The 14,522-nt window shown below is 44.8% G+C and overlaps 1 protein-coding gene across 7 annotated transcripts in view; it reads left to right on the top strand.

Moving 5' to 3' along the window:
- erc2 (ELKS/RAB6-interacting/CAST family member 2) overlaps positions 1-14,232 on the top strand; it is a 37,239-nt gene extending 23,007 nt beyond the window's left edge. For 2 of the 7 annotated variants that reach the window (XM_058631786.1, XM_058631782.1), the window contains 13 exons: positions 1,063-1,200; positions 1,377-1,517; positions 1,642-1,782; positions 3,799-3,834; positions 5,384-5,586; positions 8,749-8,760; positions 9,005-9,128; positions 9,330-9,490; positions 9,608-9,755; positions 10,313-10,939; positions 11,536-11,608; positions 11,699-11,863; positions 11,949-14,232. In XM_058631786.1, coding sequence (XP_058487769.1) covers positions 1,063-1,200; positions 1,377-1,517; positions 1,642-1,782; positions 3,799-3,834; positions 5,384-5,586; positions 8,749-8,760; positions 9,005-9,128; positions 9,330-9,490; positions 9,608-9,755; positions 10,313-10,939; positions 11,536-11,562 — 1,758 coding nt within the window. In that variant the 3' untranslated portion in view covers positions 11,563-11,608; positions 11,699-11,863; positions 11,949-14,232. The remainder of the gene's footprint in view (positions 1-1,062; positions 1,201-1,376; positions 1,518-1,641; positions 1,783-3,798; positions 3,835-5,383; positions 5,587-8,748; positions 8,761-9,004; positions 9,129-9,329; positions 9,491-9,607; positions 9,756-10,312; positions 10,940-11,535; positions 11,609-11,698; positions 11,864-11,948) is intronic. The other 5 variants (XM_058631789.1, XM_058631787.1, XM_058631784.1 and 2 more) reach the window with 4 other exon arrangements.
- The last annotated feature ends 290 nt before the right edge of the window (positions 14,233-14,522 follow it).

The following is a 14,522-nucleotide window of genomic DNA, read 5'->3' as shown; positions in this document are numbered from 1 at the left end:
GCCTCGTCATTCATGTCTTGTGGTCGTACATTAGAAACAACAGACAGATTCCCCTAGTTTTCACTCCACTGTGAGTGAGGAAGTCTCTGTTGTGTCCACAGAAAGACAAGCCAGGAGATATTCTTGCCTCACTGACTCTAGTGTGTGTGTGTGTGCTATAAATACTCAGTGTTACTCTCTCTCTCTGTCACCCTGAGCTCACTTACTCCCTTTGTTTTTGTTTCTCTCTTGTTCTGTTACACCTCCTCTCTCTTATTTAGCCACTTTTATTTAACTGTCTGTCACTTCCCTTGTTTTCTAAACCTTTGTGTTTCGTCTGATGTGGGTTTTTTTTATAATATAGTAAATTATTTCAGTGCACGTATGACACAGTTTTTACTGCTGCTTTACAGTGACTTTGTTTTGGGTGAACCATAGTTTTGTTTGCATTTAAAGTCAAGTTACAGAGAGTTGACACAAAAGTTTGAGATTACACAATTATTATGTAATAATATTGTTATTTGAAATAGGTTTTTGCCGTTCTTTACATGTCTTCAACAAATAGGGGTGGGTGTGGATATCAATATCTGAACTTCAATACTGATTCCTGAACGATGCTTTTATTATAGCAATTTTATTCATTCCATTTCAACAACAATTAAGTTACACATTTTGTAATACTCTTTAGTTGAACCTTCATTTGAAACTTATTTAAGTCCCCACACATGTTAAGCCCCTTCCCTCCTCTGAACTGTCGCATTAAAACCACTTGAAACTCAGTTTCAGCTGTTCTCTAATGGATGACACAGAATAGGTTTTTTTCCCCTTGGTGAGCTTGACCGTGATTGGACAAATGCATCACTTCCAGGGAAGCTGGGCTTCCACGATAGTGGACGGGGGTGGGCTGGCGTGGACGCTGGGCTTCTGCATGAGGATTGGAGGAACTGTCTCAAAGGCGGAACCAGTTTGAAATAAATAATTACGAAAGCAACTTAAAACGCTGTTCTGGTTTTGTGGTTTTCATTTGTGATCCGACTTTTTCCCCCCCTGCTCTTTCCTCTCTCTCCATCCCATCGGCCTCAGATTGAGAACCTGCAGGAGCAGCTGCGGGACAAAGACAAACAGCTGGGTAACCTGAAGGACAGAGTCAAGTCTCTGCAGACCGACTCCAGTAACACAGACACTGCCCTGGCCACCCTGGAGGAGGCGCTGTCAGAGAAGGTAAACGGAAACAAAGGCATTTCAGGCACGGGTGGGATTTGACCAATCATTTTTGATGTCTCGGCCTGCATTCATTTAAATCCTAAAAACCACATTAGGGTCTATTTTTATGATTATAAACATATATTTTAACTGTTGTGTGTGTGTGTGTGTGGGTGTGTGTGTGTGTGTGTTAGGAGAGGATTATCGAGCGTTTAAAGGACCAAAGGGAGAGAGAAGACAGAGAGCGTCTGGAGGAAGTGGACTCTTACAAGAAGGAGAACAAAGATCTGAAGGAGAAAGTCAACAGTCTCCAGATAGAGTTAACAGAGAAAGAGGTCAGTGCATGGAGTCCACGGATGTTCTGGTGTTTTTACATGACTTTCACCTGCTGACACTGAGCCCATCGGCCTGGTTTTAACTGGTGCCGCCTGTTTGCGTGTGCTCTTTATCCTTTTGCAGTCCAGTCTCATAGATCTGAAGGAGCACGCGTCGTCGCTCGCGTCTTCTGGCCTCAAGAAGGATTCAAAGCTCAAATCACTGGAGATCGCCATTGAGCAGAAAAAAGAGGAGTGTAGTAAGTTGGAGACGCAGTTGCAGAAGGTAGGTTTGTGAATTACAGTCCAGAGACACCACAGCCATCATTTACTGTATCAAGAACTTTGATCTAAAAGTCTAGTTTGGAGATGTTGCTTTTCTTACACTGAATCCAAGTCTTTTAACTGTGGAATATAAAACAAAACACTAAAAAATGTTTATGTAACTAGCTCTTTCCAAAGCATTTGACCGTATCAAACAATCTACATGTGACGTGACAGCTCCGACTCCATCTGCAGCTGCTGAGTGAACCTAGAGCTTCATTTGAATCTTCTGTGCTTAAAGCTTCAGCCATGGCTGAGCTGTGGAGAGTGACGGCCGGAGACATGCGTCTTGTTAATTGCACTGAGCTGTAGATAAAAGTCCAGAGCGGCATGAGTCCAAGGACCACTTACCACTGGAGACTAATGAAGCACTAAACGCAAATGAATGAATTGTCTGAAATGAGTTTTGTTTCACACTGGTTTGGCAAGTTTTCCTAAACTAAAACAAACCATCAGACAAAGAGACAAAAATAATTAAATTCTTCATCAACTTCTATAGGTTCAGATGTGTTCTTTCCTAATATTAAGAGCAGTACATTAACATACTGACAGTGATGCTTTTTCTCCCATAACCATGGACTGTATATAAAAGTTGACGTGGTCTTCCAGTTGCAAAACGAAGCCTTAAAGATTTTTTAAAAAACTATAAATTCATTAGATGTCACCTACTGGACAATATTAGCTGTCACTCACTGGTGTGCACTCGTATCGTCGATTTTCCTCTCACTGGGAACATCATTTACACAATGAAACTAGTGATTGTTTACCAATGTTCTAACTCAAGTGAGGCATAAGCTCATATTCCCATTAGGGTTGGGAATCACAGGGTACCTCACGATGTGATACGATACGCGATACATGGTCCACGATACCAATGATATCGCGATTCTGATGATAATCAGTGTATTGCAAGACAATCATATAGCGATCTGAAAAAAAAAGTGCAGGATTTCTCGATTTATTCAGAAGAAAGAGAACAAAGTGCATAAAGTCAACGTATTGAACGTGGATGGAGCATCTCTTAATGTAGCGCTTACCGCTGTAAACTCCCTCTTCTTTGGCCAGGCCACCACGAGGAGACATGAAGCAGTGAGGCCCGTCGAGTGAAACTGGCAGGGACCGTTTACATCAGAGCGTCTTCAATATTAAATCAAAATATCACCATTTGCCATGATGATCGTACTGCACAAGGAAGGACCCATAGACCCCATTCCTTCCTTTCTCTCCTTCTTCTTTTTTGTTGTTGTGTAGAGTACGATACAGTACAATGTTGCACAAATCCATAATTCCTTTTCCTGATTGGAAAGAAGCAGTGAGAAGAATGTAATTCTAATTTATGTCTGCCCATAACTTAAACTCAAAGAATCTTAGATGGTCTGTCACTTACAGTTAGCTACACCCTCATCTACACCCTCGATTACATCAACAACAAAAAAACAAAACAACCCATAAGTGTTTATTTTCAACATTTCAAAAGTTACCCATCCAGTCAGATTTCCAATGCCATCCAATATTTTTTTTTAAATGGAAAATATTTGTACAACCCTTCAACTGCAACAACAGAAGCACACATTTGCGTTAAGGTTTTAATTCCCATAGACTTCCATTCAAATAGAGCTATTTTTGCAGCCCCCTGGTGGTTAACTGCTACTTAAGAAACGACGTCCACTTTCATATTCAGTCCATGCCTACAGCAGACTCCACTGCTTTATTACGTGTCTACAGGGAGCAGACAGTCAATGATAAACTCCCCCCCTACTCCCTCCTCCCTCCTCCCCCCTCCCTCCTACTCCATAACCCACAGGTTCTCCAAGTGTCTGGTGTCTGTTGGTTTATGTGTGTGTCGCCCTCGACCTGTAACAATATGTGCTGTAACTGATGTTACTATATTCCAAACATGTATTTGTACCATGTCTGATCCTGTTGTTTTCTCCTGTGGCTCAAACTCCGTTCCCCAACCCCTCTGTTCGCAATGTAGCAAGCTGAGCAGCTATTCAGTCACATGAACAATCCTGTAAGTCCTTCTCCGGAGCTCTGTGAGGCACATACAAGTGAAACACGCATGAGGACACACTGAACACGTCTATGAAAACACGTTTGCTAGATGGTGATGGTGACAGACCCCAGCACAGGTTCTGCTTTCATGCACCGCCCCCCCCCCCCCTCCCCCCGCTCAGATGCATGTTGACCATTGCACTGTACTGGTATAATGAGCTTTATACTGCACTCAGAGTCACTGTGCAACGTATTCATTGTGACTGTTTGTGTTTGTGGTGAAACTGGTGTAAAAAAAACGTTATTTTTTTCTTTGATGACTTGGAATTTCAAACGTGCAGAATATACGGCACAGTGTTTTTAAACTGTGGCCCCTGCAGCTGGTTCTTCCTGGGCTTCCTTTAACTGCAGTGGGTCGTCACAGACACGAAGGTTCTGTCGCATGTGAAGCAGCCATTTTTAGTTAACACAAACTTTAAAAACTTAAAGACTAAAGACACATAAGCTTTGTAAATACAAGTGCATTTTAGACAAACAGATTATCAAGAATCGACCTCTTTTCAAAGGCTACGGAACGGGAGTGAGAGGACACGGCCTGGAGTAAACATGCAGGTTTTGTTTTGTTGTTTTGATTTCCTCTAACTCTCAGTCATTGGCCTTAAGATTGTTTTTTTAAGAATCAGCCTCTTTTTACAGAGCCGTTGAAGTACAGTCTACATACTTTCTACTGTTTTATAGTTCAACCCAAATCAGTGAGAATAAAATCCCTGAGCCCCTATTTCTCCCGTCTAATGATGGACTATTGCAGAGAGTGTGCAGCTTTGTTGGGCTTGCATGATTTTGGTCGACCGTGTTTCTGCATGTCGTCACTGTCAGTGTTGCCACGCTTCTTTTCTGTCTCAGTGTGGTGCGGTTAGACGCGGTGTGCTCTCTGGGTGTGCCGTCCTCTCTGGCGGATGGCTACTGTGTTGAAACCACTGTGTTGACGTGTGGCTGCATTTCCGTCTCTCTGGGGTGATGTGCACCGCTGTGATGTAATTTCATGGAGAGTCACAAAGTGTTGCAATAATGGCGAAGATCGCTCCAAAATTCTTTTTTTTACCAAACAGCAGTGCTCCGATTAGTTTGTGACAGATGACTAATGAGTCTGAAACACGACCAAGCACTTTACTGCCATTCCCTGCTAATTATAAATAAGTGCAGTCGTGTATAAACATACACAGCCATGTACTTTGTATACTCACCAAGTGTGTGTAGTGATTGGGAGTCTCAAAGGGCTGCTAAATGGAGCTAAATAATAGCTCTGTTAAAGCTAATGAACCAACACCAGTAATGATGCCTTTGTCTACAACATTTGACTCTGCTTTATTCATTCAGAGTGAGAGAGAAAGCGCAAGGGGAGTAGTTTATGTGAGACACTGATGGACAACAATGTGCTGTCTGTATCTACGTCATGGCCAGTAAAACATTCTGTGCTGCACTCTTTGCTTATGTTGACATTATAACATGAGCTGAGTGCGTCTTGTCTCTTGTGCGTCTCTCCCTCCCCACCCGGTGCATGGATACAGAAAGCCCACGAGGTGGAGCAGCAGTCGGGCTCAAGAGGGAACCCGGAGTACGTGGACCGAGTGAAGCTGCTGGAGAAGGAGGTGAGCTACTACAAGGACGAGGTCAACAAGGCTCAGACGGAGGTGGAGAGGCTCCTGGACATCCTGCGCGAGGTGGAGACGGAAAAGAACGACAAGGACAAGAAGATCGCCGAGTTGGAGAGGTAACTCACTTGGACTGTTCTCCGTCGCCACGTCAACATTTGTTGCCTCGTTTATACTCGTGCGTGGCACAAATCATTTTATGTTTGAGAAGATTTAAGACACAGTTGGAGAAGTGACTCAGCACAAATCTGTTGTTAACATACGTTCAGAAATGGTCTAAAATGACTGTATCCGAATAGTATCTGTACTGGTAGAAACTCGAGTATTTGATATCGGTATCGGACACAAAAATGTGGTATCGGGACTTCTCTACTCCGTACCACAAGAGTAGAGAGAAGGTACCACAACCTTTTATTATCATTCCAAACTAGAAACCACAGTGTTTTGGGATAATAAGCAGTAAATCCATTTTAGAGTCTCCGCACTCATCCGATAAATATTCCACTTGTGGAAGTCATGTGTGCTTTTGTGTCCATGTAAGTTGCCATTTGTGTGTTTTCATTGCCGTGTACTCGCTCCAGTCATCTGATATAGAAGTTGTGACTTTATGTTAAATCTGAGCCCAAAATGCCCTTCACTCAGCCCATTAATGGAAGAGATGTCAGTTAATGGCCCACCGTAAATAAAGCTCATGGCCCCATCAGCTCAGTGTGGTCTGTGTGTCCCCCAGTGTGGCTTCAGTTCAGCTCATGTCTCTCTCTGTTTCCCCTGGGATGGATTAGCAGAGATTGGTTGGACTGCATTAGACTGATAAATTAGAGCTGTTAGCCGATGACAGTGCCCCCCCCACCCCTCCCCGCCAGAGTTATAGTTTTCCAGAAAGTTTTTTTTGTGTTTCATGGTCATGCTGATTTGTCAGAGGTGTTTGATTAATGACGTGTTCTTTTTGCCATCTTTACCCACTTTTTTCTGTCCTGTTTCCCTGTCTATGTGTCTGTTTCATGCCCACTTGCCCCCTTTTGGTTGAACCCTCTGCTACTGATCACTCTCAATTGTCACATTCTGATTTCTCAATGTCTCCCCCATCATCCTTACAACTCCTCCTCCTGTTGACACCAGCCCCCCTCCCTCTGCCCCCCGCCCCACCCCTCGTCCCAGTGGCAGAGCTCCCCCTGACCCGCTCCCCTCTGTCTCTGCTGCTCCCCAGCAGATAGGGGGCATGGTGTGGGATTTCCTGGGAAAGTGAGTGCTCTGCGCTGGCACTTCAGCTCGGCTGTGGGGGTTAAAGTCTCCGACTGTGACTGCTGCAACTGCATCTGGTTTCACCCGTGTGTCTGAAGGAATCGCAGATCTTTGTATCTCTCTGTTTTCTCCCCCCCCCTTCCCCCCCCCCCCCGTGGTGTTATTGCTTTACCCCATGATGCATACGATACAAAGATCCCTGGATTCATGTTTGCTGTGATCTCTTGAGCATGTGATGAAGGGATATGTGGTTTGTCTGGATGAGCATGTGACACTTGTACTGTATGTGTGAGAGAAAGAAAACATGGAGTTGAGTTTGTTGTGCACGTTTGTTTTATTCAAACTGCATGTATTTCTTTATTCACTGATGACAGAATGAGGTGAACTGTACAGATATGATATGTTACAACTGCACATAACACACTGGAAACAAATGTCCAAATGTTGATGATCAGCTCCTCACAACTCTGTTCATACCTCGGGTCACCTGGTAACCTGGTTACATCTGCACACACAGAGTGATTCATTTTATGTCAAGGCAGATGGAGGCGAGACGACTGCAAACAGGTTTGAGTACGACTGAAAACACAAAGAAGAGCCCAGTCATTCAGCAGTTCTGATGGGATGAATGCTTCTAACCCCCGCCTGCCACCGCTCTTCAGGTGGATACACACAAGTCGGGTCTGATAGTTTTGCTTGACAGAGTTCATCAGCTGCACTCCAGCTGTTGTTCCCTTGGTGTCATCTTGTTGATTACTTGTAAATCATATTTTTAATCCAGCAGTCCATCGACCGGTCACCAGCTTAGCATTCGTTAGCCTAGAGCCGTCCACAGTAGAGAGAGAGAAAAGAGAAAAAAGGCATTAAACTCGATAAACCCCAACAAAAGTCATTAAACCATCAACCTTCTGCCACCAGTGCAACGTTTATGTTGAGGTGTGTGGGTGTGGAAAAAACACAGGAGCGAGAATCTTCTCTGTAACTTTTTAACATATCACTCTCTCACAATCTCAATCACTACACAATATAGTTCCATCCATACAGAACAATGAACCACATTAAAGTACATATCCATGTTCTGAATTGGCCAACAAAACAACATAATACAGAATAAATCTCATTTTACATTAGTTTGCTGTACTGTATTTACTGCACATTTAAAATATCTCACACACACACACACATACTCACTCCCTGTGTTTGTGGTGTTTGGTGTGAGTGTTTGTTGTAACCTGTGTGTCAGTAGTTTCTGTACTTAAAGCTGAGGCTTCCTCCTCCTCTTCCTCCTGCCATCACCATGCTTCTTACCCTTTCTGTCTCCAGCCACACACCTCTTTCCTCCTAATCTGTAACTCTCCGTCATCCTGGCGCCTCCAGATGATCCCAGTCCTTTTGTCTTTTGTAACCCACCTTCCTGCTCCCACTTTCCAACCTGCCCCCGTAGGGACGTTTCCAGACTATTCAGGTCCACATGTGCTCAGTGAGTGAGGTGCAGTAGTAGGTAGGCAGGGCCTGGTCTGAAACTTTGTTCTTGAAGTGTTTCTTTTCAGTCACGTCTCTTCTCTCTGATCAACCGTGCACCCATAACTGACTCCTCCTCCTCCTCCTCCTCCTCCTCCTCCTCCTCCTCGCCGACTCGGTCGAACCACGATCGGCTTCCCCTCCTTATGCTCGGCACCTAAATCCTCCTCCCCTCTTCTTTTTGCCCGGCTGACTTTGTATGCCTGTCTGACTGCATGTCTGTCCCTCCCAGGCAGCAGATGCACATGGTCCCATGTTGTCAGAGAAGGTGCATCATCCTGCATTAGCTGCTGTGTCAGGCTGCAGAGCAGCAGCTTTGGAATCAGCAAACACACTGATTTCCTCTGGGTCCTTCTGTATTGTTTTTCTTGTGATTGTTTTCTTTACGTTTCCGGTTCTAATGTCTCTTTCTTTATTTTTTTTTTTTTTGTTTCTGTGTTCTTGTCTCCTGCTTTCAATGTCCACTCTACGTGTCCCATCTTTCTTTCTCTTCTACCTTGTCCTCTCCCCATCTGCAGTCTAGCTCCCAGGTAAGCATTGTCCCTTCCCCCACTGTGACCCCATCCAGATCTACCCCGTGTTACCTCTGGTGCATAAACTTCATTTTTATTGCTCATTTCTTGTTGCCCCATGCAATCTCATGTCTGATACCGTCACGTTCAAAACGCCCCTTTCACGGTTGTCTTGTTTTTGTTGGGGTACGTTGTTGCACTCCAACTACAGACTGGGATTCTCAAAGGTGAGATTTGAATCAAAATGCTTGTGGTTTTACAGACAAGGAGGGAAAGAGCAAGTTAAGAAGGGAGCAAACATGAAACTGGGACCACAAGGGGACAAGAAAGGCTTAGGACAGGACCTTCGTAAGGACGGCTCCATGGATGGCGGCCACCACTCAAAGGTAAAGATGTTCACTGAATCTTTTCCTTCTAATGACGCACGTTGTCCCTTATGCATAAAAATGCACATGCAATATTTTGAATTTCCTGTATTTCCATTTAGGTTTTTTCTCTGAGCAAAGCAAAACTGCAGACAAAAACAGGCGGATTGTAATTGGAATTTACTCTTAATTTTGGTTTTCCCCACGTTTGTAATCTGTCAGCTGGAGGATATGATGAGCACACTCGAGAGGACGAGGCAGGAGCTGGACGCCACCAAGCAGCGTCTTTCCTCCACACAGCAGTCTCTGCAGGAGAGGGACACCCACCTCACCAACATGAGACAGGAGCGCAGGAAACAGCTGGAGGAGATCCTGGAGATGAAGTTCGTGTTATTGTGACAATTGATTTCTCATCCCTTAGTTTCTTTTGCTGATAGTTTTGAGTGTAACAGAATAGAACAACTCAGTCCATAATAATAACCTTGTTTTTCCCTCGTCAGACAACAGGCTCTGTTAGCAGCCATCAGTGAGAAAGATGCTAATATTGCACTGCTGGAACTATCTGCCTCTAATAAAAAGAAGACCCAGGAGGAGGTGCTGTCCCTCAAGAGAGAGCGGGACAAACTGATGCACCAGCTCAAACAACATGTGAGTACCGCAGTACAATGTCAAAAAAATAAACCTCTCTCTCTCTGCACTGTAGCTCGTTGCCAAGGCAACATTTAATCAGGAATGAAAAAATATAGCTGCACAAGGCAGCCAGACATTTTTTCCATTTCATCTATAGGGGCTTGTATGAACACTGACTTGTGGACGTTCACTTTTAGCCCCACACACACACACAGGCAGCCTTTCTTACTTGTGCAGAATGAGTCAGATCTGTTTCTGTCCTTTCAGTCCAGGCTAAGTCACGATGATTCACTTATCAACACAAGTCAACGCTTACAAAAGCTGTTCTTGACATTTTAATACAGTGGTGTTGACATGATGCAGGGAATAGGAATCAGTACTAACGAACCAGGACTTTCAAACAAACTAGGGTTCGATTAAGGAGGCGCTGGTGTGAATCCACCCTTAGTTCCCAGACACACATGGGAAGGGGACTGAAAGAATCCTCTTATTAGATGTCCCAACTCCAGTGACCGTTTAACGACAATACTGCTACAGATCCTCACACACTAACCAGAAGATTACTCTTCCCGCAGACACAAAGCAGAATGAAGCTGATCGCCGACAACTATGAAGATGAACAATATCACCCACACGGTCCTCACCATCCCCAGCCTCAGCCCCCACACGCCCCGCAGCAGCCCCAGCCCCAGTACCCCCACCCTCCCCATGCCCAACAGACTCCATATCCACACGCACCACACGCACCACACGCACCACATCCACAGCACCTGCAGCATCCACCCACCTCCCAACTGCACCCTCACACGCAGCAGGCGCAACCACAGTATCCTCACCCTCCTCACCCCCAGCAACACCCCCAGCACCCACAACAGGCCGCCCAGCACCAACCGCACCAACAGCACCCACGGCCCCCGCAGCCCCAACACCCCCACCAACAGCATCCGCAGCACCCAGCGCAGCACCCACATGGACACGCCCCCCAGCAGCATCCTCACCCGCAGCACCCGCACGGTCCTCCCCAACAAGGACCGCACCCTCAGCATCCGCACCCTCAGCATCCACACCCTCAGCACCCGCAGCACCAACAGCATCCGCAGCACCCGCACCACGCCCAGCACCCACGCCACCCGTCACCCCATCACCGCGGAGGGCCGACCCGAGGACCCCAACATGCTGGTCACCGTCCTGCTCCAGACCAGGTCAGATCCAGTCCAAGCATTACCAGATGGTGTCTATAATGGTCTATAATGTCACCTCAGTACCCCTCTCAAAAACATCTCAACCAGAGGAGAAGGAAAACAAGTGTCTGCAGTTGAGATGCATTAAAATGTAGCCGGCTGAACGCAAAGAGGGAGTTGAAGAAATTGTTTCTCATTTATTTTCATTGTTAATAGAAAATAAATCAGATGGTGGATCAGTTATGTGTTTGTGTATGAACACACACACGCACACACACACACACACACGTAACGCTGGTTTTTAAGTGTAGCTCCTTGTTTTGGATACTTTGGTAACCCCACTGCAACATAGTTACTTATATCATACTTTACTCATCCAAGAAAAGGTAGAAAATATCAGATTGTGTACAGTTAATGGAAATGAGCAGTTCACGCAGCATCATTGCGACCATCCTCCAGATTCCTCCGGGTGCCATGGCAACACTGGAATTATGTTACTTAAGTTTTTTTGCACATTAACGCTTCAGATTCTGATGCAAATGTGCTGATTCTTTTATACCTGCTCTCTTTTCTTCATGCACATCACTCCTGTCCACCTGTGTCGCCGCCGCCGACAGGACGACGAGGAGGGCATATGGGCATAATCCTTTGTGACAACCAAAGCTGTAGTGTTTTTGTTTTTTTTTAAGGGTGAGCTATATTTTTAAGACTCTTCTCCTCCATGATGCTCTGGTCCCTGTGTAGAATGTGTTTAACTAACAACTGCTTGTCATGTTTTAGATGATTCAGTCACTACTGGAGGAGCACAGCCACGCTATGATGTTGAAACACTACCCAACCAATCATTTATTATCTCCACTAAATGGGACTTAGTTCATATTCTTGGTGAAAGAGGAGGATGCAGGCCGGGTGTGCAGGCCACGTGGGAGACGGACAGCTGGGTAGGTCAGTTCACTTTTTTTTTTTTTTTTTAATCTTTACTGTTAAAAACTGAAGCTTTAACTGTGCTCTTCTTCTGTCTCTGCTTAAGGTGACCTGAGACCTCTCTGTTCAAACAGGAGTAAATTTCATCTTCCACCTAACAAGATCTGGAACTGAAAGAGGCTGATAGTGAGATCATTAGTGTAGACGGGCAACATGAGGTCAAGAATGACATCACAGGTCACCTCACCTGTCCGTCACCTGGACGGAAACACCCTCCTGATCCTCCCAGCAGAGATCTCATGACTGCCTGACAGTCCCAGTATGTTTCTTTGTTTCTGTCTGTCTCATCTGCCTGACTAACCCCTCTGGCTCTGGTTGGCTCCGCCCTGTCTGACTGTGTCATGGTTTTTTTTCAATCCTCACTGCCCTGCGGAACCCACTCGGTGACATTTGAGCCTTCCACCGGGCGATCACGAGCCTCGGTGTGCAGCCTCTCGGTGTTTCCATGTGATTTCGGCACTCAGTGACCTCTTTCAGTAACTTTGTCCACCATCCATGTCCAGATCGCATCATATTCAGCACGTCTGAAGATACACTTGGTTTTGCCGGACAGCATGTTTCATTTGGTGTTGGCGAAAGGACGAGCTTTGAGCTGACTGACCGTTGGCCTCTGGCCTTGCTTGCAGCGTCGACGGGGGTTTCCTTGGCTGCATGAGCAGGACCCTTCGGTTCTTGGGCTTGTTCAAGCCTTAAGGTTGTGGTACCCATTGACATTTTCTCTTCACGTTACCTCATCAGAAGAAAAAAAGAAAAAAGAGAATCAATCTATGCAGATGTCAACATAGAGTGAGTGCATTTTTATTTCCACCCATCCGTACTCAAAGTGTAATTAATCATCAGATGAGCTTGGCCAAGAGAACGGTCAGAGAAGAGTATATACTGAGTCTGTGAGGCTATGCACCTCCTCCTCCTCCTCCTCCTCCTCCTCCTCCGTGTGGCAGATTTTTTTACTACTGGTGCTTTTGCTGGTGCTCAAACTAAATGGTGTCAGAAAACCTAATCACGAGCGTCTTTTTTGGGTCCTTTTGCAGGAGAAGAACTTTGACCCTGCAATGGACAAAAACAACTGTAAAGGTCTTTGTACATAATGTGACAGGTGGGGGTTTTGTGAGCATCATCCTAAAGGCCCACACACACACACACACAGAAGATTTCCCTTTCTTGAATACTGCTAATAAAAAATACCATCGTAGACGTGAATGAAGTGGAGACATCGCCCCGTCTCCGACCCACTCTCTGCTCCCACTCCCACCGCCCTCGTCCTCGTCCACCAGTGATCTGTGTGACCTCCTGAAATAATAGTGACTTGTTTACTCCTTCTCAACAAAGTGGCCTGTGCCTCATGAAAACTGTACACATATATGATAGATAATATGCATATATTCTACACATAGAGAGAAATCTATAGATTGTGTCTATACGTGGTGAGAAAAATTGTTGCGAATTGACAAGATAACTATGTTTTATTTCTTTATGGTTATTTTTCTAACTGGGTGGAGGTCAGAGAGATTAGATAAGAGTCTTATTTAGTGTCGAGTGGTGTGGTTTTTTTATTCCCCCCCCCTCTGATTTGTACATTGTGAGAAAAAAAAAACCCCGCCCTCAGAAGCAAATAACATTCCCTGTCTGAAAATAGGACAGCCCAGAAAAAAAAATAGCTTTAGTGGCAATTTGTGGCAAATAGAAAATGTTTATCCAAATATATTTAAGTCTTGAAAAGATGACATAACTTACATTCCTTTCTCAATGTGAAAACAACTTGAAGTTGAAGACGAAGCCTAATCTGTGGTCACAGCTACAGACAAAAAAAAAAAAAAGCATTGAATTTTTGCAGCTCACAGAAGTAGCAGGTACTTGCACTTGTGAGTGAGGACTATCACGATTGACATCCAAGTGGAGGTTTGAGTGACTCTGTCGGGATTCACTTCTGTTTTGCGTGTTTGTTGTCGTCGTCTCGTAAGCAGAAGTGGTGACATAATTATGTGACAGTGACAGTGACAGCTGGATCAATTAGAAAAAAAACAACATTGTTACGATTATTGTGAAGATTTGAATTAGACTGTTACTCTCCCCACTTCCTCTCATGGTGCCTGTGTGTCTCCCTTATATGGAAAAGTGTTTGGGTGTTGTATATAAATGTCTTCTCCATCCATCTCCCCATCTTCCACAAAAACAAAAGGGGATCCATGCACGCCATCTTTGTACGTCTCTGCTTCCACCGTGAACCTTTTTACAGCTCCTGTCACTGACCAAGAATCATGGAGTATGTGGTGTTCAAGAATGCCAGGAGAAAACGTCCTGTTTGATTTATCCATTTATTTATTTATTTATTTAAAAAAGAAAAAGAAGGGACGACAATGCAAACAAGACAGAGGAGCGAAAATCCTCTCACTTCACCATCAGGGGGGCGGAGTACAAATCCTCCATTTTCAGGTCCATATCTACTGAATACTTGAAGTAGGGGGTTCCCCTACCATGAAATAGCATAAGATATATATGATTTACATGGTAGACAGCTTGGGAACACGTCAGTTGTGCTCACGCATGCTGATTTTTACATAACGTGCCAACTGAAAGTGACGATCTAAGGATAATCTCCTGTTCTCTATGCAGAGTGATT

The sequence above is a fragment of the Solea solea genome, chromosome 6 (genome assembly GCF_958295425.1).
Source record: "Solea solea chromosome 6, fSolSol10.1, whole genome shotgun sequence".
NCBI classification, from domain to species: Eukaryota; Metazoa; Chordata; class Actinopteri; order Pleuronectiformes; family Soleidae; genus Solea; species Solea solea.
Note: the sequence above shows the minus strand (reverse complement) of the source record. Positions and strands in the feature narration are given on the sequence as shown.